The sequence below is a fragment of the Acanthopagrus latus genome, chromosome 13 (genome assembly GCF_904848185.1).
Source record: "Acanthopagrus latus isolate v.2019 chromosome 13, fAcaLat1.1, whole genome shotgun sequence".
In the NCBI taxonomy this organism is placed as follows: Eukaryota; Metazoa; Chordata; class Actinopteri; order Spariformes; family Sparidae; genus Acanthopagrus; species Acanthopagrus latus.
The window spans coordinates 20,650,298-20,674,192 of NC_051051.1; the positions used below are offsets into that span (position 1 = coordinate 20,650,298).

Consider the following 23,895-nt stretch of genomic DNA (forward strand, 5'->3'; position numbering starts at 1 on the left):
TGAGACCAGTAACTCCTGTGTTCTGAGAGGTAAAATTACTGTTTTTGTTGAAGAGAGGGATACAATCGCTTCAGTACTTGATGGAATGGGCTGTCTGATGGTGATGGTAAAGCTGTGAAAATACTCTAAATACAACTCACAGCACATTCCGGCGTTAACTTTCAAGGAAGTTTCTGGCTTGTTTCTCACCTCCTCAGTGATCTTCGATTTCCTCTTCAGAGTCAGAGACACAAGTTTGTGTCTGACGCTGTTCCTCTTCTGGCTGTCGATGGAGCTGATCTGTACAAACAAACATGGACATTTTGTTGAACACATCACACACCTGAGCGTCAACAACGCTCGACAATCACTGAAAGCTCACGCGGGACCCTTCAGCTACGTCTCACCTCTCCTTCCACCTGCAGCTCCTGCAGCTCCCTCTTGTAGGTCCTCTTGCCGAGGGTTTCGTAGATTTTGGTCATGACGGGAATCTTTTCGCTGCCGTCGTTTAGCACCAACTGGCTTTTTGGCTCCGGGAGGTCTCCCATGAACCTCAACACAGTGATCCACACTGCTAGTGCAGCCTGGAGGATGGGACAGGATGTTTGAATTAGAAGTCAAGACGAAAAGCGAATGATTGTTTTGCCCCAAGATTTGAGCTATGAAGTGGTGGATCTGCAGACTCACCAGCTGGTCTCCTTCGTCCTCGTGAAACAGCAGAGGTTGTTTCAGCGGCCGTCTGATGTAGGTGTGAGTGGAAACACCCTGGAAGTAGGTGGCTGCAAACTTGGAGAACTTGTACTCTGACAAATCCTCGTCTTCCTCCTCAGGTAACGGCGGAGCCTCATTCAGCACCTCTTCTTCAGCCTCCTCACCGCGAGGAATGTTCTCCAAGTCCTGAACGAGATAAACAGGCATGATATGGTAAGTGTGAAGCAGACAAAGTGAGCAAGCAGATAATGAAAAAGCTGAACATTCAGCGGCTGCAAAGAGGTTTTTCTCAGCAATTAGTGGAGCCAAAACAAAGTTCAGAGAGAAAAGTAGAGAAAATGTTGGAAATAGATCTGTGAGGTTGTCAGAGACGCAGCTTCAGTGCTTTTTACAATATTGCCTTATAACAGCAACTTTTTGCCTTGGATGAAAAATGGTCCAAGCATCTCAAGTTCCCTTAACTGACTGACTTCCTGTGCAAAGTTTGACTGCCATGGTCCGATTATGAATAAATATATTTAGGGATCCCACATATTTACAGAGCATTACTTCAGCAGGTGCGGCATAAACAGCCATTTATATCATACACACCATGTTATATACATTTATTATCATTGTTTCACTAGAAATTTCACTCCTAGAGAATTTTACTTCACAAAAACAAATCAAAGAGCATAAACTGCAATCTAAAAAAAAAACCTAGTTCAAACTGAACCTAGTGGTGGTCTCAGCTTTAGGCAGCCCTGCACCAGCCATAAAGAGCAACCAGCTATTTATTATCATGTTAGCAATGCTAAAATCAAATTAACTCGTGTAAGAGCAATGCTAGCACGCTGATGTTTAGCAGTAAACGTTTACAATGTTGACCTTTTCAGTTTAGCACGTTGGCATGCTAACGTCTGCTCGTTGGCACAAAGTGCAGCAGGAGCTGTCAAGACATCGTTAGTTTTGAAGGTACCTGGACAGTAACTGAAGAACCAGACAAATCTAAATCTCTCAGGGGACTTGAATGTCTGGACCACTGACATGAACAAAGATGGACAACATGACAGATGGGACGTATGGTTAAGTTTGTTTCTTTTCCTGCTGAGTTTAGTTTATAAATGAGTTATTTGAAAAAGAATGAAACGTCATGATTGACAGCTGAACTTCACTCATGATTGAATCCGGCAGGTGTGTGGGCGGGAACTCCTGATATTGCAGCTCCACTCGTATCCAAGATGTTTTTGCTTCTTTTTTGCATTGTGGGAGAATGTGGAGACCCACTGATCTGCACCAATTTTACTTTTCATGTTTTTGACCAGGCACATCATCCAGAACACATTCTTATCTACAACGGAGGCCTGGCCGAATTTAATGAAGTTGCTGAGACGCTTTCTAATGCCCCAAATGTTAGCTTCATGGCGGTGCTTGAGGAAAACTCACAGAATTCTGAGAATGGATTTGACCAAGTGACAGATCTTATTAACTGCCATCCCATAAACTGAATTTCATCAGAACAAAAGCTGGTTAATGGCAGCTTTATTGGACTACAAAAACAATAAACACATACTTCAAAACCAGCTGGCGCTTGTCCGTCCTGGTTGGGCAGCGGCCCCGAGTTCCCCAGGAAACCGAACATGCGGTCGACCATGTCGGAGTGATCCACGGGCTGCTCCTTCTCCCTCTCCATCTGCTCCAGCAGCTCCTTCTTCCTCCTCGCCTCCTCCTTCTCTTCCCTCTCCCTCTCCTCCTGCTGCTGGGCCAGTTGGACGAGCCTCTCCTGGTGTTTCCTCTCGGCCTCTGCCTTGGCCCGCCGAGCCGTCATCTGGTTTCGCAGCTTCTCCTCCTCGGCGAGGCGCTGCCGCTCGGCTTCCTGTCGATGCCGCAGCTGCGAGGGGAGAGTGGAAACAGAGGGAGAGGGTTCACAGAGGCAGGTAGGGGGTGATCATCATTAGTATGTTAGTTTACTTAAAACTAGAGAAGAGGAACTGAAGGGAATCATTACAGGTGACTTTTTTTGTTATTATAAGTCTGAAGAATGCATGACTAGATACATGACAACAAAGAGCAGAAAATATACAGTTTTCTTTAAAGCTGAACACAATCAACAGAACTTTTATATCTATTCGGTATTCAAAGGCTCTTCCAGTGAATGCTACAGCAGAATTAATGTAAAACTTCTACAAGCTAACATGACAAGCGACCAATAAAACACAGAAAAACACAAATAAACAGACGACACTGACAATCTCCGGTCTGTCCTCGAACTGCTCGGCTTCTAAAGAGCTCATCCACTTAACTTCTTCGCTGTCGGGTCACTGGCACTGTAGACTCGCTCAGGATTATTATTTGATAGCTCCCTGAAAGCTACTTGTATCTTATCGAGTCGATAACAAACTGAGATTAAGCAAACATTTACAGAACAAGTTATTTATTTAACATTGTCTTTCAGAACAGGAAGAGAGAAAAGGAAAGTGCAACAGCAGCAGATGAAATGGCATTTTCACTTAAAACAAACATTCTTAAATAGCTCACAGACATTTCCATATTCAACGAACAGACATCCAACCAAACAGACATTCAAACAAACAAAGTCATTTAAAGAAATGTATAAAAGTGTGTAAAAGAAGGTTTTCACGGTGACATAAAGTTTGGCTTGGATCACAGGCCAGTTTGGATGCACCATGATTAAACGTTTCACTGTGCTTTAGACAAACCCCCTCTCGGACGGGGGAATCAAGGAGACGGCTGACAGACAGTCTTTACATTCATACTCGCTTTACACAGTGACCGGCCACCGTAGGCAGGGTCTGAACTTCTAATACATCCGTCCCTGCTCACCTGAGTGCAACACCAAGAGGGCCAGAGGTAGAAAAGGCAATAAAGTCACAACTGTAACCTGTTAAAGGTCCCACACTGCTCATTCTCAAACTGTTGTTTTTAGAAAATATTTACGCGCTTTAATGTTTAAAAAACACACTTCTTTTCTCAAACTATCCATTACAGTTGCACCTCTATTTATCTTCTGAACGCTCTGTTTCAGCACCTGTCACTTTAAATCCCCTTCCCAGAAGGCCCAGGCTGATCTGATTGGTATGCTCTGACATGCCTGAGCAAGCACCGCCCACAGTGGCCCCATTCACACTGCCCTTTGAGTGTGGGGATCCTGTGCCAATTCTCTGCACCCTCCTCTAGTTAAAAGTCTCAGAAGCGGCGAGGGGTGAAATTTAGCTCTGGTGCTGATACGTCTCTGGAGGCAGTATCAGAGGCGTAGCACTGGCGAAGCATCCAGCATCCATATGATTATAAACCGTCACCGGGTACATGTTTAAATTAACAGGTAAACACCGTGAATACACCTTTAAAAAAACACAGATGTCAACATCGAGAGGTGTACTGCCACGCCTCTTTAGAATATGTGGCAATGGCTGCCGTGTTAATGTGGCATCTCTGTGTGACAATGGCCACTGTTTCTGAATCAGCTCTGTCTGTGCTGAGGGCCTCTCTGTGTAGTTGTGACATTTCATGAAGTCCTTATGAAGGCACAGTGTTTGTGTGTTTCTTTGTGGACTGAGTTTTTTGATTCTTTCACAGTATTTATATAGCACCTGGAGTTTCTTTATCATAAAAAAAAAGCAAAGGGAATCTAATTCTCTGCAATATGGGACCTTTAACCAGTGCAGTTTAGAAAGTGTATTATTTAGTTTATTTTCCTGTGTGAAACAAAGTGAAAAAGAAAACTTTCTTCTTGCTCTCGGCTGTGGAACCAAATGATTCCTTTTTCATGTATGAAACTGTGTGAAAAAGATAATTCTCACGGAAAAAAAAACTTTTCAGAGAAAAATATTTATATTAATAGAATATTTGTGCTATTTTGCTGCTTTTCGCACAAGGCAGACGGTCAAAAAGCAACTAAGGCTTATTTGCGAATTTATATGAGTCAAACCTTCGTGTAAAAGCATAATTACGACAAAAGAGGCGCTTTTAAGATTTACCGTAGTTTCGTTTTAGAGTCCAAAAACATTCTTTTTAGTAAACTCTGTGCACACAAACAATATTCTCAATGCTGGTGTTCATGTGTAGAGACCCTGGTGATACTACGAGCAAAGTTTCATGTTGTGTCGAGCCTTGTTAGTGTTTTAAAAATTTCATTTTAGAAATTTAGCTTGCCCAAAAACTAAACTACGGTAAATCATAAGTGCGTCTTTCGTCGTAATTATGGTTTCACACGAAGGTTTGACTCATATACAATCACAAATAAAGCCATGGTAGCTTTTTGGCGAGAGTTTCACTTTAACTGTATGCATACAGTTACTTAATAGGGCACGTGTAGTGCAAAATACCAAGTTGGAACACAGATTAACTCTCAACCAGAAAAGCAATTTCACAAAATGTTAAATGATTCTTTTAAGGTCAGCTAACAGTAAATATTTTCACTAGTTTTGGTGTTGGACAAGAAAAAACCTCTTAAAGTATCTTATCATTCTGCTACAGAAACATATTATGTATATTAAGGCTTCACAGTTTCTTTTAGCAAAATAAATATGTGACATGAACCTTATTCTTCACATCAGCCTTCAGCACCAGTGGTCCTCTCCCTCTGGCCGGTCAGCGACATGATATAAGTAGCAGTAGTAAATATAATGACTGTTGTTTACCTCTGCCCTGAGCCTCTGGCAGAGGCGCCTGGCTATCATGCCCCTGGTGTAGGCCTGAAGGGTCAACACGGCACGAAGACGCCGCCAAAATGTCCGCCGGATCAGGAAACCGCGGCAGCGGGCTTGGATGAGCTTCACGCGAAGACGTGTCATCTGGTAGCTTCTGTAGTACTTCCTCGACCTGTAGACCGCCTGGAGGCGCAAGAAGCCAGACTTCATCTGAAGGAGAGAAGAGCGGAGTCATATCAGTGTGGAGTGAAGGAGACAGTTGGCGGAATTTTGCAGAGGAAACGTCATACAATCTTTCAGGGGTTAAAAGAGTATTTTGATGTATGAAAAGCTACGAGTACGCATCAGAGGTGCCAAGAACTCACAATTTGGTAATTCTTCCTGCACTGATAACCCCTCCAGACCTTCTGGATAAAAGTCACAGCACTCTTCAGTCTGAGAAAGTTTGTCCTACGAAGAAACAGGAAGTGGAACATGGAGGTTCACTCATCAAAAACAGATGACCTAAATAGTCAGAACACCAACAGCAAAGAAACCTGCAGAGCGCCTGAAGTCCTGAAAGATACATATTTTTTTATCTTCCACACACAAGCAATAAGAAAGACAAATATGACGTGGCTTTGAGGGCTCTGCTGGTACAAACAGAATGTTTTATTTTTACCTCTCTTTGAGGCCACGCACGGCCTTCTGGATGAGGATGACCTTGTCGGTGATCGCCTTGTCCCTCTCGATCTCCAGCTGCATGTCATGGTGGTCCTGACAACGGAGACAAAGCAGCAAATAAATAGGAATATATTCATCAAGACTGGATTACCACAGTGGATAATGGCTCAAGAGCCTAATTTGATTCCATATAACTTGTCATGGTCGTCTGCACGTATGTATGTAACTGCATGTAATGACAACCCGACTGTCCAGATCTGCACAGCCCTCACATCCGCAGACAATCTGGTCCGACCTCTGGTACCGACCAAACTCTCCACCCAGATTTTCCTCCGACTGCCGGGAGGGGCAAATCTAAGTTAAATCTGCTGAGCCTAGGACAACTGAGTCCTCCAGGAATCAGCAAGCTAATTTAACACACACATACACGCACAAGGAACAACCTTTAAGAAAATCTTGGTCTTTCCGATCTGCCAGTCATCGTGTTTCCCCAGACGGGCCAGGATGATCTTCCGGCAGGTCCCTCGGAGGTCTTCCTGGAAGGAGAAATAACTACGTCTTAGTGACGACCCCTGGACCACTAATAAGTGTTTGTGAGCTACTGTATGATTTCAAAAACTGAAGAGGGAAATTAAAGTTACAGTCTTATGGTCAGATGCGCAATAGATATTAATATCCTGAACATAATATGTCAAATGTCCAACATATTAGAAGTGAAGGATGCTGCCTGGATGTTAATAAACTGTTGAACACGCTGTCAGCTCTTACTGAGACCACAGCATTTATGTGTGTGTAGACAAATAGGCAAAGACTTTTAATTAGGTTAAAGCTTTAAAGTGCATGTTTGAACTTTGCAGAGGCTGTTTTCCCTTGCTGAGGACTTTGTTATCAAAAGAAAAATAAACTCTCACTGTTTCCACCGACACAGATACATTTTCATTTGCATCAGCAAAAATCTAAGCATGCCAAGTAGAAAGAAGTCTTTGGGGAGAACTGACGGTTTAATAATATAACTGATATAACTTGAAACCCCTTTAATCAGGTGAAATCAGGACTAAAGGAGACAACAGAATAAGGAACAGTGGTTGTGTTGCTGACCTGTATGTGCGCGGGTTTGATGCCGGGCATCAGGACTCGGTAACGTTCCACAAACTCGGCAAACGTGTATCTGATTGGGTAACCGGCCCGCCTGATCCTGATGGTCTCCATCATGCCAGAGTATCGCAGCTGACGGATACACAGCTCCCTGTCGAATATCTGAGAAAGAAAATGGAGGAAACAGACATGCGACGGTAAAAAAGCAGAGCAATAACACCAGAATGCCCTGCTTCACAGAGTATCGTGACATCCTAGAAAAGCTGAAGCAAAAAGAAAGTCAGTGTGCTCAAGTCACAACGAGACTACAGACAGTGTCAATCTGCAAAGGTGTTTATACTTAGTAAAAGAAATATTTCTGTCCAAAAGTAACAAAGAAAATCCTCCCAACAGCTCAGGTTTACTTGTTAATATGTTACAGGTTGACTTGAGCTGCAGTGACTGATCAATTACTTGTCAACTATTAAGTTAATTGCCAGCTAATTCTTAAAAAAACAACAACAATAATCTCTGATTGCAGCTGCTTTAATTTGAATACTTTCTGGTTTCTTTACTCCTCTGCGACAGCAAACTGAACATCTTTGACATCTTCTGACATTTTACAAACTACTGATCAATTAACAAAAAAAGAAAGATACTCATTAGATCAGTAACAACAAAAAGCTATTAGTTGCAGTCCGATGGTTGACTTTATGAAACCCAAAGTTAAAAACAGGGATTCATGTGCCAGGAAAAAACTTTAGTAAAGACTTTTTTTGGTCATTTTTACACTTAGTTATTTGTAAGGTGTGTTAATTAGTGCGCTTTACAGAGACAACAATTCAACAACGTGGTGCCTGGTAGGATGTAACTACAATTTCAACGACACAGGAACAATCTGAACTTGAACCTGTGCTATAAACAGGAAAAGCCTTTTTTTTTAAAATTTTGTCAGGAATATTCAGGAATTCTTACACACAAACTCATAAAAACTGGTCTCACCATGGGTTTTTTGAGCTCGTTGGGTTTTATACAGCGAACGAAGAACGGCTGACAAACACTGAGAGTCCTCATCAACATCTCCAGGGAACGCTTGAACTGACTGCTCAGAGTGGGAGAGCGCTTCCTCGTCTCCACACCCTGCAAACACACAACAAGGCAGAAACGCATAAAAATACGTTTCAACAATACAAATGAACTATTGTCTATAACACGACATCAGATACAGTAAAGGAGGGATGAGTGGGTGCACAATTATCTGCGTCTGTATCTGTACTCAGAATTACTGGCGCACAACTATTAAGACTAACAGACTATAAAGTCAGCGGCCCTCATCATGAGGAGAGATACTGGCACATATTACACGTATAATACTCTTTTTCATAAAGACTATAATATCTGTATTGGATACTCGTAAGTACTTTATCAATGTAAATGTTTAAATATTAACAATAAACACATTGAAATTTTTCTGCCGACCCATGTTAGCATGTGATCCAGGATTTGTCCTTTAAAATGACAAAGGATAAAAAAGATTTTATAACATTTTCTCTACATGATGCTACTAAACTCTTTTCCTCTCTCTTCTTCTCTGTCTTCTTTACAGACATTTGAATGTTTAAACAATGACAAGCCTTTAATTTTTCTCTACCTGTGTTGAAAACTCATTTTACCAGACACTTTTAAACAAAATGGCATCAGACAATGCTTTCTTTATTCTATCTAACATTTCTTCAATTGAAATGGAGAAATTATCATTTGTTGGAAGTCACTGTGGTCATCATAACACAAAACCTGCCTAGAGAGTCCTCTCTATTCTCAAGATACAAGGGTACCTTGAGGAGAAGCTGAGATATATTTATATCTTTTTTACAGCACAATTTTTTTTATCACATCCAAAAAAGAAACATATTCACTAAACTTCTCTGTTATGTTTTCTGCACGTATCAAAATAACAGAATATATATACACGTTCAAAGCTCACGGTTGCCGATTAAAGCAGCTTTTCTTGTAAACAAGTCATCCAAATTTAAAGAACTCAGAAAGAGTGATAAAGAAATTCCGATGCACAGTGATTAAGACTCAGTCTGAAGTGATCAAACGAAGAGGGACCAAATGAAACAAAAGTTTCTTGCTTTACGGATTTCTGTTGTCAAGGAAAATGTGTCGATTGGCGCCAAATGATTTTTTGACACATATCAAGACAAAACACGTCTCGTTCTCCAGCAGAGATTGATCGCTTAATTCACTGAAGGCAAGCTGCTGAAAACACAATCAATCACTGTGAAGGACTGTCTGCTCTAGGAATATTAAACAGAAAGATTACATCCAGGAAAACTTTAAAAAAATTAAGCGTCAAGATTTGGTTGATTAATAACAACAAATTACTTGACAAGTTTCAAAAGTTCCCTTAGGTCTCAAAAACATTTGGAGATGAAACACTCATTAGATATTTGAAGTGAATGAGTTTTCATTTTTCCCCGTTATTCATCAAACCAAAAAAACAGAGAAAAAACAGTCCTACTGATCTGTTATGACCTGTCAGTAGTGTTGAATATGAGTAATATCCCCATGTTTATAATTTATTCCAATTATTTTACTGTTATTTAACTTTTTTCTTCTGCAGAATGAAAAACACAAACCAGCCTCACACTATTTGAACCACTCAGGATTTTCATTCTAAAAGTAGAAGTACCGATTCAACTTATGAACTCAAAGTATAATAGTCAAAAGGTTCCCTTTGAGGGACGCATCTACCGGCCATTACTGTTAACTCTCTAACCCCGACCCTAACTGAAGCACACGTCATAATATAATTCAAAGACTATTATTATCTTATAGGTAGAATCACCAGGATTTGTCCCAGATGTTCCTAAAAACACCACAAAGATAGTGGATGGTTGAATCTCATTCCCAGGACGTCAAGTAGCCAAAGCGTTCCGAGCAGCATCAAAGTGAGAAAATAAGAAAATCCAAGCGACCAACATGCCTTCTCCGCCAATTCCATTTCATCTCACTATGCCTGCTGTGCACGATGTGCACTGATATTTGCACTTTGTTAGGTCCCATCTTTGGTCTTGGGGAGTACTACATATGCTTTGATGTGTAAAAACGGCGGAGTCACACTTAAATGGTATCTCGATAAACAGCAGACACAGACAACACTTAACGGGGCGCACACACACACAATTACTACTGAACACAACAGGAACAGGAAGCCACACATAGTCTCTGACCAGCTGTCAGCTGAAATCCTCTCAGTGAGGCCAAACAGAATCATGTTAGAGGACTGAACACGTGTCAGAGAGTTTGCTTTATGCTAAATCTTATCAAATAAACACGCTTGTCACTCTGGTTTCTGCTACAACAAACCGCACACCTGTCAGATAAAGAGAAGAGTTTAAGGGAAGAGGCGGGTTTACTTCACATCACGAGAACACACACAGGGTTTCTGAGTGACCACATGTTGCGAGAGGCCGTTGATTACCTTGGGAGCAGGGGTGCTGGGCTGCTGATAGCCACACAGAAACTGATGTGAGAGGAAAAGACAGAGGAAACAGAGAAGAGACAGCAGAGTGAGACGAGGGCTGTGACATGAGTAAAGGCCGACGCCGTGAGGAGAAAACGCTGAAGGGAGGCAAAAGTCACCAGTGACATTATCACTTGAAGACAGCAACACCTTCGATGTCACAACACAAGGAGGTGAAAATGATTAGCGTCACGAGTATTCATGCAAAGTAAAAGGTCTGAAATTGTTGGTCTCACCATGGCGACGTCGGCCTGGAAGATCTGCTTGATGAACTTGTTCTTGGACGAGTGGACGAGCTGGATGATGTCGGTGTGGAGGCTGTCTCGGTTCTTCTCCAGGAAGCCTGGAGAAGCGACGGAGAGAGAGAGAAACTGAATAGGCACTTTCGATCAAAGATGAAAAAAACTTCACGAAACATGGTTGTCTTCTTTTAGTTCTGGTCCAGGTTGTGTTCACACTGGAGCTGTGTGGGAATGTAATTATGAAACAGCTCTTTTACTTTGCGACGTGGCTGGATTTGCAAGAACACGGGCTATGTGCTTGTGCCTGAGCCACTGTCGTTGACTCATTCAGCGTCCTCTGAGGAAGTACTGGCAGCTGTGTGTGTGTGGTGTAGATGTGTCAACCTGCAAGAGAAGCGACTGTTGGTTTGAAACCAACAATGGCCGCCCTTCAACAGGTTAGTGCAGCTGCTACAGCATCAGCTATGTGAGAACTAGGGAGTTTATTTCACTGAGACAGTGGAGGCTTTATCTCCCAACTGGCTCCACTGGAAGTAGTGTTCTCCTACTATTCATTTGACTGGTTAAAGTTGAAGAAGACAAATACATTTTTTAAGTGTCTGCCCTTTCCCAAACAGTTTCTAACAGTGCCTCTCCACATGTTTCTGGCGCTTCAGGTCAGCTGCTTGTTAAACACTCTCTGAGTCCTCAGCCAATGTTTAGGGGCCTCTGATGTAGCCAGATATTGGGTTGATGGTTAACAGTAGGACAGGGCATTTCAAGCAAAAATGCTATTCGCCAGTCACCGAGAACTATTTGACAATTTATCAATTATCTTAAGATCTGCTGTTTGCATGTACTGTAGCATACAGCAGCATGGGCTTATACCGACCTAAAGTGGAAAAAGGTTGTGCTGTAGGAGCCTGGTTAAAATAATGCGATCCTACCCAGGCCTTTTCAGGCGTCAGTGAAAACGAGTACAAAAATAATTGGAATTTTTTTCTTTCAGATCAAAACCATAGTTGCGTTAACTATTTGAATGTTCCATGATATCGAATATTCGAACGCTTAAAAATCCTGATCCATCCCAGAATAACTGACATCTGGGTCTAGACTTCCTCTTCCAGGCAGCTGTGATTGTTCAAAGTCCAATTAGCAACTTCAACTTCACTCAGTGTTCCCAGGATCAATGTTAAACAGGAAAAAAAACTTCCTGGATACATGAGGTCTGCTCATTTAGATCAGTTTAAAAAAAATCTTTAAAGACAACTTATTTTTAGTCTGTAACTTTAATCTATTTGCTTGATTTTGTTTTTTTTTTATACTGTTTTAATACAATTCTAGTCTTAATTTTGTCTATGCCTCTGTAAAACACTTTGACTTGTGTCTCAGTCTAAACGGTGCTATATAAATAATCTTGCCTTGCCTACAGATTTACATTCATATGCACAAATCTGTTAATCGAGATCATTTATGCACTATGTTGTTGGAGTTTTCTCTCTGTTCAGGTCTGCTTCTCACAACTCATCTGACCTTTATTTTGCCAGAATCCTCTCCTGAGAGTCTGAGCCAAAATCATTCATCACAGGGGAGTGAGACAAATTAAACAAATCATGAAAACAAGGATGAGACTGATGAAACAGAACGAACCTCTGGTCTCGTAATGCACCACACCGGCAAAGTGTTGGATACCAAACTGGGTTTCGTAGCTGTTTTTAGGAGGGATGTAGTTGGAGTTGAGCTTGTGCTGCGAGTTGAGCTTGTACAGCATCGTAGCATCAGTTCCCTTTTAAAAGACAGAGGAACAGGCATCCATTATAAAGAGCAGCTACATAAAACTGTTAACTATATCATAGCTACAAATGTTATTATTTCTAAGGCCGAAATACTTCAGTTGATCTTGTAAGATGACCAAAATGAGCTCAGCATATCAACATGACCGACACCTTCCATTGCACTGTACCTTCGGGAACTTGCTCTCTTCATCGATGAGGGAGATGATGTTCATGGGTTTGTTGGCGATCATGTCCAGAGCGTCCTGGTTGTCCGTGAACTCGATGTGCTGCCAGCTGATGTCCTCCAGGTTGTACTCCTCCTGCTCCAGTTTGAAGACGTGCCGGACGAAGAACTGCTGCAGGTTCTCGTTGGCGAAGTTGATGCAAAGCTGCTCGAAACTACAGAGAAGGAAAAATCAGTGGAAGAAAGAGGGATTTAGCAACGACGACACGAACCGCAATTCAAAGAAGATTTTTCGGTGTCAGGTGAATGAACCAAAAGTTACGGTTTCTACTCGACACGCCAAGAATAAATCACCTGTTGACGATGAAGTTCTCAAAACCAAAGATGTCGAGCAGCCCGATCGACCTGCGTATTATGTTACTCTCACAGGACGGAGGTCTGTAGATGGCAGCATTGATCTTATCAACAATCCAGACAAATAGCCGCCCGTAGATCCCCTGGAAGAAGAAACTCATGTAAGTAAGAATATAGAGCTTCAGTTTTTTTATGGTATGTTTACAGTAGGGCTCGGCGACATCCGTATTAGGATGTTGTCACGGTAAAGAAGATATACAGTCTTATCAAAATCCTTTGGCTAGTAGTTTTCTCAAGTTTTAAACCAAATATACAGCAAAAGTGGCACGCTGGAGTTCTTCTTAGAAACTAAGTCCTCCATGTTTGTTATGTGTAAGCTGGCATTATGTGTAAGCTGGCATCGACTGGCATGACCACTCAGCATTTTATTTTGCAAAATGAAAGGCAGAAGATGCCGTTACAGTTCGATTTGATACTGTGATAAATATTGCATGTGATGTGACATACCACAATATTCGATAACACCTAAGAACGGCCAAAGCCTTTCCTATAGGGATGTAATTGTATAGCACGGTCAGTGTTTTCCACTGACAAATATGAAAGAAAAACAAGAACAGCCTTGTATGAGCACACAATTAAAATTCTGTAAAAAAGACATAATAATATAAATTATCCATGAGGTAAAACAAATGAAACAGTTAAAATAAACAGTACTTTAGTTTATGACCAATTACATACAAAACTACCAGGCTCAGCGGCACTTCAAAACTATTTATTTTTACCAGTGATTCACTGGAAAGAATAGTTTAAAAAAAAAAATGAATACAAGGTGTTTCTTGGCTGTTAGAGATAAACAATCTGCCAATGGAACCAAGTAAAACCCGTCTGCGAACAAGTTCCATTTATCTCAAAATGGGTTAGGGTTTTTGCAGTGTCGATTATTTAAGCATCATTTTAAGCGTTTCAACACTTGTCTGGTTCCATGTTTGTTGTTTCATGAAGGAGATTTCTGGATTCGAGGTGAAAGGTCAGTACCTTTACAAAGGCGTCTCTGACATCCAGGCCTTGCTCCACACTGAGAGGCGTGACGACACTTTCACCCCGTGTGATCAGGGTTCGTGTGGTTAAACACACCATCACGTCCTTCGGCTCCACCTGCAGAGCACAAGGAACAGCAGGAACATAAAGAAAGACAAGAGCATCAGTGATGGACGCAGAAGTGGTGAAAATGGACGATTCAAAGCAGCTTCACGTTTGTCTCTTTTGTAAGACAGAATACCAAAATGCTGCATTCCAGTGAGCTCATTATGCAGATATATTGTTGAATTTCAAGCAGGTGAATACATTTTCTGATATTTATTCATCAGTTTTTTTTTTCATTCCCAAAACTAATGTGTTAACCTCTAGTAACACACACATATTTACACACCTCCATGAGTGAGGCAGCAGTGACCAGGTCAGGAGATCTCACCACCACACAGGCGTCCAGGTTGTCATAAGTGCGAGCTGAGGAAAATTTTAAAAAGATCGTTTTCATCACAATTCTTACCTATTGTGTAGTTTTATGTTTTTCACAGACAAAAGACAAAACTCTCAAAATGATGCAATCCGTCACTACCCATGACCTCTACGACGACAGAGTTGAATCATTACTCAAATACGAGTGTATTTCTAGTTCATCGTACCCTCGAAGCGCAGGTTGCCCATGTGCAGGATGGCAGCCAGCAGCTTGGAGATCTCCCAGTTCTCAGTCTCGGTGAACATGAGCACCTTCATGGCTGACAGGATGCTGGAGTAATCGTTCAGGTCGTTACGACCGTCACACGCTGTACAGCTCCCCTGCAAGATAAAACGCACAGAGATCTTTGTCTTCACTGTTTTTCTTGGCGTTCAAAAGATGTGCGTCTGTGATGGAATGCGACGTTCCAGCAGGTTTTAGTGCCATTTTGAGAGCGTTTTTCATCGACAGACTCACCATGGTGAGGTAGGAGTAGTCTGTGGCGAGGCCCAGGCCCAGCTTGGCCTTCATCTCTGGAGCCATCCCTCGTAGCATACAGTAAAATATGTGGTAGTTCCTCTCATCTGGATTCTGGAGGAAGGAAAGAAATAAATTAAATGAAATTAAAGTTTAGATTTCAAGTATCATCAGAAAGAGAAACAGCAGAAGAATCAATACCTTGAAAATGAATGACCTCTATGTAAAAGTAGTATAAAAGTATTAGCATCTGTATCTCCGACACATACTGTGTAGTATTTGTATTTACAAATGGCTTAAATCAAACTATGCTGTAGTTGTATACGTATAAAAGGGTTTACTGATGTATTTGTCAACATCCATATGTGGGGACAACTGTATACACATTAATAATAAATTATAATATAATAAAACTAAAACTGTGGATTTGTGATGAAATCAAAATGTCTTCTTGGCATCCAGTTTTGTCCAAAAGCTGCCAAAAACTCATCAATGAGCCACACGTTGTGTTCGATCGGGACAGAGCTGCATTAACTACGATCTCACCTGTCGACACACACGAGACTTCTCCAGCAGGTACTGCTCGATCTTGGCCCCTTCGATGGCTCCTCGCTTGTTGAAGTGAATGTCGATATACTTCCCAAAGCGACTGGAGTTGTCATTGCGGATGGTCTTGGCGTTGCCGAAGGCTAAATTCATTAACAAATTGTACAGTGAGGTGATGGGGCGAAAAAGGAGGGACGGCAGCAAGAAAACGCTTGGTGGTTCACAGTGACTGACACTCCACAACAGCTAGATTTAACATGTTTTTCTAGATATGCATGTCCATATGAGGCGATATTTTGTATAATAACACTGTAGCTGTCTGACCTTCGAGGATGGGCGTGGCCTCCAGGACCTGCTGCTCGATCCAGGAGTGCTGACCACTGATGGCTGCGAGGAACTGCAGGATCAGCTTAGTGCTCTCTGTCTTCCCAGCTCCAGACTCACCGCTGCAACACACACATGACTGTTAAACACACATACAACACACTTGTACAACACCCGCCCACACACACACACACTCTCTCGGTCTCTGTTCTCTTTCTGTGGAGCTGTGAAACGACAACATCTTCCATAATGTTGACTTTTAATCTCACTTTTTGTGATTTTAGATTTTTACTCTCCTAAATTAGGTTTTTAATTTCCTAATTTTGCTTTTTTTAATATCAGAACTTTGACCTTTCATCTGAGAATTGTGACTTTCTATATCATAACTTTGTTCTTTTATTTCCAAAATGTTTAGTTTTAATCACCTAATTTTTTTCACTGGTGGAAATGGGCTTCCATTTGATTTTACCTGTTTCAGTGCGTTAATATTGCAGCAATTTTCACTATTTTCTGGTTCCTGTGACTTCTTCATTATTCATGAATGTTGTGCCTGCTTCACTTTGAGCCCGTCTTGACCGCATGATCACACGCACCTGATGATGCAGCACTGGTCCTTGTTGTTCCGCTGCATGTTGAAGTAACAGTTGTCGGCGATGGCGAATATGTGCGGCGGCAACTCGCCTATCTTCTTATTGGTGTAGAGGCGGATTTGGTCGGGAGTGTAGATCGGCAGAAGCTGGTAGGGATTCACTGCCACCAGGATTGAGCCTGTGTAAGTCTGCAGGAGGCCAAAAACAGAGTGAACATTTACATTTACTACTGTGCCTTTTAGAGACAAAACATCTAAATATGTCTTCAAATCATACAGTATAACTGTAGATATGATCTTTATGTTAACAACATATGCCTTCTATTTGATTCATTTCTTGGGTCAAACAATTTTAATCTAATAATTGTCATTTACATTTTAACTGATTGGAGTAAACTCGAGGAAGTTGATTACATAAATCTGTAACTCTTTGAGCAAATTTAAACTCTCTAAAATCATTATAGTGATATAATCTTGTGGGTATAATAAATCAAATTTGTTTCGAGATGCTATTTAAAAAGCTTCTGAAGAAGCTGAAGCAAAAACAAGTTACTGAGTAAACAAGTAAGAAGTAAAATCAGCCATTAATAAAGCAAGAAAAGGTTGCACAGTGACATATGGGAAGCCATGAATGAAACCATCACTGTATCGTGTTAAAATCAAGATAATAACTGAAAATGCCACGCAGAGCCATGTTAGAATATATATATATTTTTTTTAGTTTTGGTCTTATACTCACCCTTCCACCACAATTTGTCTATAGAGAAAGAAAACAAAACTTTTATAGAAATAACTTGGACGCACTCTCAAAGAAATACACACAAGTTCAAGTTTTTTAGGAGCTTGACCCCTCTGGTCACTTGATCTGTTAAGCACCAACTACTAGACGATATCCAGCGTAAACCTTTTTAAGCCTGCTTGGTGTTTATATAAAGTTCTTAGACAGGTGTGACCAGCAGCAGCGTGCCGCAGATCAGCTAAGTTTAGGTTGGATGAAGCTGTTTACAGGCACTGGATTAAACCCAGTCACCAGAGTAGCCATTCACGTAGAAAAGAAAGTTATACGTTTATAAGTTGAATCGCTTTCACATCTGGAATCTTAACACACACACTGTATTCAGCAAAGAAAACAAAGAACCGGAGGCTCTCTCTCATAAAAGTTCAATTTGTCGTCAGTTATTGCTTTTTTGATTTTACGTCCTCCATTGTATGAGACACAGGGACTTTGTCACTGAGAAATGTGGATGGTATTATTATCACAACACCATTAAACAGGTGATAGTTCACTTCTCTTTGTATATAATCGTATATAAAGTTACACCTCTGACATGTATTCAAGTCTTCAAAAATCAAATCGTATTTAAACATTAAATAACATTGAAACCAAAAATGCAACGAAACAATATGATAAATACCCCTGCAGTGGCAAAAACTCCCAGTTATTTTACTATGATCGTGAGCTGAATCTATGAGAGGTGTTGCAACTAATCAATATTCATCATTGATTAATATGCCAATCATTTTCAAGATTAATCTACAAATCTGTCTTCTTTTAATAACAGAATCAAATCAAACAGAATCAAAGCATATCTTTTACAAGCTTTACGTTAGAACTTAAATTAGGTTAAACAGGCGGCACTTTTTATTTATTTTTTTTACTTATTAAGTAAATTCATTATCATCATTATTCCCCTTTAACAGTAATAAGAATAACACTTTTATCTCATTCCTTTTAATCCTGTCACCTTCTCAGCTTATTTATTTTATTCTATTTTTTAAATTGTATTTCACTGTATTTATATGAGTTTGTCATGTATGGTATGGTACTTTCAATTTGTATTTTTGAGCACATTTATTCTGCGGCTGTCACATGAAATGTTCCACATAAAAAAAAAAATTTGAATGTTAGCAAAAAATGTCAGCAAAAAACAAAAACACACTATTAAAATTGTCTTTCCAACAGTCCACAGCTCAAGGACATTTACTTTATGAGTTCATCTTTGAAAGCATGCACCTTCCCAGTGTTTTGTTTGTGGTGCTAAACCAAAGTTACACACATGAACTGTTGAAAACCAAAGGTAAACATGTAGACAAATGTTCAGGACAGAGCTAATCTCAATGTCAACAGTTTACACTGGCCATGCCAGGAGTAAATTGGTGAATATTTACCAGAAAATATAAGTAAAACTCAACACTCATTAAAGAACTTAATTTTTTGATCATCAAAATATTTGCAAATTAATTTTCTGCAAATCAAATAGTCAACCAATACATTTTGAGATACAGAAATCTTTTTTTTTTTTTGGAAACACATGTAAAAAACTTTATTTCCATCCCTGTCAAAACTAAACCTCTGGTACTCACCAGAGTGCAGAGAGGTCATTCTTTATTTAAAGTAACTAATTAACTCAACTGCAGGGTAATGAAGGTACAAGTAAACAGATTAACCTGAATAGGACCTTAACTGAGCTGTGGACTCAGTTTACTTCAGGTTACTCCCTCCATGTAAAGTCAGGAGAAAGCTCTTTATGTTGCTCTGTAGGTGACTGTAAACATTTGTGTGCTCCGTGCGGATAAGAGCTCGGAGGTACTTACATAGATGACGCGTTCATTGTAGCGGATGAGCAGGTTGCGGAGGATGCCGGCTTCGTTGAGGTCGCCCAGACGGATCATGTCCTCCACCCCGTGGACGGAGGTCGGGTGCATGGGTTTGATGTTGGTGGCATTCTGAGGGGAAATCGAGTGTTCCTGTGTGAGGGGAAAGAAGTCAGAGACCATATGAGGGATGCTGGTCTGGTTTATCAGAACTTTTTTTTTTCTTCCTGTTATTTATATTGGTTATGATAATGTTGTACTGCAATGAGGGAGCTCTTCACCAAAGTCCAACAGCTAAAGAAACACGAGCAGTCAGATGTTACGACACGTGGTAAACTGTTCATCCAGATTATCTAAACCACTCTGTGTGAAAGTGAAAACGTGAGCACACCTGAAATGGTGTTAATAATCCCACAATGCTGAAGGACATGACAGGAGACACAGAAAACCTCAGGACGAGGAGCCAGAAGACGACAGAAGATGCTAAATCACACTGGCTGTGGTTAAAAGACTACAGTTCATGCTCGGCCACAACATCAGAACTAACATCAGCGTTCATCAGTGCTTCACTCGTGCTCAACTCGTTGCAGTACCACTGTCTTTGGCTCAAACCTATATTCTTTAACTGTTTGATTTCATTGTTTTACAACTTGTACACATGTGTCCAAGAGTCTGAAACCACACGCCATAACTAAGAAAAGACGACACAATCTGTACAAAACTGAAGTTTCCTCTAAAGTACAGAACTGTTTTTCTGCTGCATGCCTCCCCTTCAGAAACCAGTCCGAACACATCTTGTGATACACAGATGACAGATGATGATTTGACTTCTTTTATCCATGGCACTGAATCCTCAGACCTTATCTATTCATTTGTTTTGTCAGATCTTTTGGAGGGGCTTTTAGCCTTCATTTGATAGAGCAGCTTAGAGAGTGACAGGAAACACATGGACCACCAGGTGAGCTATCGGGGCAGCCTCAGCTATTATTATAAGACGGTGCAATGACATCATTTCTGATTCAGAGGGCTGATTTCCAAAAACAATAAGAAATAGGACACCATTTTTAATTCACACTAAAGAAATCGCCTTAATAAATAAAGCCTAATAAAACCACAGAATGAGATTAACAGTTGTTAAAGTGAGTAGATAAAATGTGTGTGTTAAGTTGAATTGATTTTACCTGCTTTGATTCTTTCCTCATTCAAGAATTAACACTCATCACATCCCTTCCAGCACACACAGAGACAGCAGCAGTCTACTTCCCGTCGTGCCCTTCACTCACCCTGCCTTCATCATCCAGAACCTGGATCTGTCCAGAGTCGCACAGTTTGACCACGGCTCCCACCGGGACGTCAAACTCTCGGCCCGTTTTAAGGTCCAGCCACACATAGTCCCCCTGCATCCAAAAACACAGCACAAGGTCAAATACAGACGATTTTACCACGAGGAAGGGACCATAGCAGATGAATGAATGCTGAGCGTAATCAGGGCCAAATTTAACATAAAAAATAATAGGACATTAAGGACATTATTTGTTAAAGATATCAATATTCTGAAGTAATTTCTTTGTGTCTGTGGGACAAAGACAACTTCCAGTTGTAATGAATGTTCCATTCCAAGTCCCTGTGATGCTGAAATCTTTAAAACTTGCCATTTAAAACTTATGTATCTGCCTAAATGAAGGCTTTTAATTAGCATACACTTTCTCTTTTATCTTATTGTTTGATGCTTTGACTGACATTTTTTTTTTGACACACAAGGTCCATCGAACCCACAAAAAAAGCAAAAGCATGTATTAACAGGCACCAGAGGTGAGCATGTGTTAGACTCAGGTCACTTGCTCTCTTATAATCGGACTGTTTTTGTGCTGGTTATTGTTTCGTTATAAAAAGGAAACATCGCAGTTGCATCACACACTCACAGTTGCCCACTTTTTCCGCTGCCAACTCTCTGAATGGGGGGGATTAAGTCTGAAAAAAGGCTTAAACCTGAAAAACCACCTCCAGTCCAGTGTGAGCATGATGTAACCTCTGACCTCTGGGCTTCATGTTGTTTGGGTATGTAACACTGAGAAAGGTTTCATTAAGTGAGGTGCAGCTGAACTAATTATTAGTGACAATTAGTTTGCCAATGGTGCTACGGTACACACACTGATGAGGCCCACACAATAACATTGTATTGTAAGAGTTAACACAACAGTGACTCTGATTTATATGGCTTATATGCCCTTGGCTTCATCAGACATCTACTGTATCCCCTGACAGTTGCTAACAAAGTGTCAGGGATCACCTGAGGTAACTTACATGCTACTTTCTAAAAACAGCCACAGACTTCCTGTTTGTTTAGACGCTGATCACAAAGAAAACACTGCAGCACACATCTCAGAATTCACCCCGATGGTCTGTGACCTTAAAGTTGCTATTTTTGCTTCCATTTAACGACATCCAGATGTCACCCGGTGAATGAGATTCATAGCCGAGCCTCTGAGCTGAGATTAAAACAGTGCGGCGTCTCTGAGTCGTGCCCCGCAGGACTCCAGGGACAGAACGGCACCAGGATCTCGTTATCGAGTAGAAACTATTGATGGCCCGATATGAAGTTACCACGTCAGACTGTGTGAGGAGACGACGTCTGCTATATTTAGTGTGCTGGGACTCTGAAGCGCCGCTGAAAAGTGAAGCAACAGTGCATGTATTTTATTTTCCCACCTTCTCGTACTGCATATGTTTAATTTTTCTACAAACCGCTTCTTGAGACAATCAGTAGATAAATTGTGGCCACTGCAGGAAAGTCAGAACATTAAGTATGACTTGTTTTTTTTTCAGGTGAACTAACCCTTTAACACTCTGCAGTGTTATATCTGACACCCTGCTCTCTTTATAATTAATCTATTGTAATTTAATTTGCTGTATCTGACATTGCTGTTTCAAGAATCTAATTTATCTATCGACTCCCATCTAATCTTTCACTGATATTATAATTGCCTTCTTCTTATCTGAGTTTTAAGAAGGCTTTTCATGAACAGTGTCACCTACAAGGGTCACACTTAAAGAGCGAAAAGAGAGGTGAACCTGCAAAAGGAAAAGAAAAGCGAAACTTTCTGCCCTTCAATCCTCAGACACCCTGGAAACAGGCAGACATAAAGCCAGTGTCAGTATGTGAATGGATGTTGACTGTAAAACTAATCTAAAGCGGTGCGTGAGAGGGAATGAACAGTCTGTAACACGATAACGAAAATGGATTTGACCGTTCACTGACCCCAGCCTGAAACAGTGATTGTTCAGTAGCAGCTTAGCAACAGTTCTGTAAGTCTACACATTTCGTCAGAAATATACTGAAGAGTTTGGAGGGTGGTATCACCTGACTGAAAACCTAAAACACAATACTATAATTCCAGATTCCAGGGTCCGAAGCTCATTAATAATCTATCACATTAAAAAAGTTTTATGTTTCAAGCAATAATTTTTCGAGACATTTAATGTTGAACTTAAGCTCATCTGGGTCATTACATTAAAATCACAGATTTCTTGACTTTAGACATTGATTGTCTCCACAGTAGCTCAATGGATTCTCCGTTAAGAATCTCTTACAATGTTTAAAATCGAGCGGCACATGGGGGGGACTCCTGAGGTATGTTAGCATGTCCAGCTATTTAGCTGAAGTAAAAAAAAAAAAAAAAAAGAACATCTGTTCAGGACTCGAACATCACTGAGTGGAAGGGAGATGCTGCTATATGAGTAAGCAGTTTGTCGTAATCTGTTTTTTGTAAGGTTACACATCAGGGCAAACTCATCCTTAAACTATTTTCTCTTGTTAAAGTGAAGCATTTCTTAACAAACACAAACACTCAAGTATAAATCTAACCTGTGTGTTGCTTGTCCAAGTGTTTTTTTTTGTTTGTTTTTTTGACAGTTAGCAGCCAAATCACCCAAGGTTCATGTTAGAACAATCACCATTTTTTAATTACCCATTATTTTTTAAACTGCTTTAAGGCAATGGGATCTATCTAGTTGTTAACCGGCAACACACAAACAATGCTGCTCCGTGTTTCCATCACCAGCTGGTGAGGGTAAGCCAGAGACATAAAGCCTTATACTCACCTTTTAGCATGATATCATGTATAGTATACAACCATCAAGCTCCAGGATTTAAACGATTCAGATGAAAAAATCAAAAGTAGGCAGTAGACATTTTAAACCCTCTCAGTTCAGTTTGTTAGCTTGCTACAGTTGACAGAATCTGCCCGCAACAATTGTCGTTCCAGCCCACAAACCCCGCAGTTGCCGAGAAATCAGACGCAGCAGTTACTGAGGGAAGCAGCAAACATTTGATTATGAAAAAGATGTGTAGACTGTAGATATCCAAAGACTGAGATGAGAGGAAAATAAGTCTAAAATGAGAGCAGCTACTGATACCCGGCGTGACCTACCTGCTGCAGAATGACCATGGTTCAGCCTCAGGTCGATACCAGGACATCAGAAGTCACCATGTGTGGCCTCTGCAGAGGAGAAAAATCAAAGACATTCAACTGAAAGACCAAAAAGCTTTTACAAAATAAAGTACACATAAATATATATTCAAATTTAATCCAACAAAAATCTGAAATCTACTTGTTTCTTGGAATAAACAGTGTATGACACATAGTTCAATATTTTTTCTAACTGAACTTAAAGATGCATTTACAGTATTAATTTTGGGACAATGGAGCAGCAGCACAACATTTGAC

The 23,895-nt window shown here is 40.6% G+C and overlaps 1 protein-coding gene across 3 annotated transcripts in view; it reads right to left on the minus strand.

The window, feature by feature from the left end:
- The window catches only part of myo7ab (myosin VIIAb), a 37,895-nt gene extending 14,279 nt beyond the window's left edge, over positions 1-23,616 (minus strand). For 2 of the 3 annotated variants that reach the window (XM_037119166.1, XM_037119165.1), the window contains exons 1-25: positions 23,599-23,616; positions 20,452-20,565; positions 19,169-19,321; positions 16,578-16,762; positions 15,985-16,106; positions 15,661-15,803; positions 15,115-15,228; positions 14,825-14,978; positions 14,569-14,645; positions 14,175-14,294; positions 13,140-13,282; positions 12,790-13,000; positions 12,477-12,612; positions 10,842-10,948; positions 10,564-10,605; positions 8,079-8,216; positions 7,101-7,259; positions 6,446-6,538; positions 6,001-6,095; positions 5,705-5,789; positions 5,331-5,549; positions 2,243-2,560; positions 667-876; positions 387-563; positions 190-279 (exon numbers count right to left, since the gene is read on the minus strand). In XM_037119166.1, coding sequence (XP_036975061.1) covers positions 190-279; positions 387-563; positions 667-876; positions 2,243-2,560; positions 5,331-5,549; positions 5,705-5,789; positions 6,001-6,095; positions 6,446-6,538; positions 7,101-7,259; positions 8,079-8,216; positions 10,564-10,605; positions 10,842-10,948; positions 12,477-12,612; positions 12,790-13,000; positions 13,140-13,282; positions 14,175-14,294; positions 14,569-14,645; positions 14,825-14,978; positions 15,115-15,228; positions 15,661-15,803; positions 15,985-16,106; positions 16,578-16,762; positions 19,169-19,321; positions 20,452-20,565; positions 23,599-23,616 — 3,423 coding nt within the window. The remainder of the gene's footprint in view (positions 1-189; positions 280-386; positions 564-666; positions 877-2,242; positions 2,561-5,330; positions 5,550-5,704; positions 5,790-6,000; positions 6,096-6,445; positions 6,539-7,100; positions 7,260-8,078; positions 8,217-10,563; positions 10,606-10,841; positions 10,949-12,476; positions 12,613-12,789; positions 13,001-13,139; positions 13,283-14,174; positions 14,295-14,568; positions 14,646-14,824; positions 14,979-15,114; positions 15,229-15,660; positions 15,804-15,984; positions 16,107-16,577; positions 16,763-19,168; positions 19,322-20,451; positions 20,566-23,598) is intronic. The other variant, XM_037119167.1, reaches the window with a different exon arrangement.
- Between the last annotated feature and the right edge of the window lie 279 nt (positions 23,617-23,895).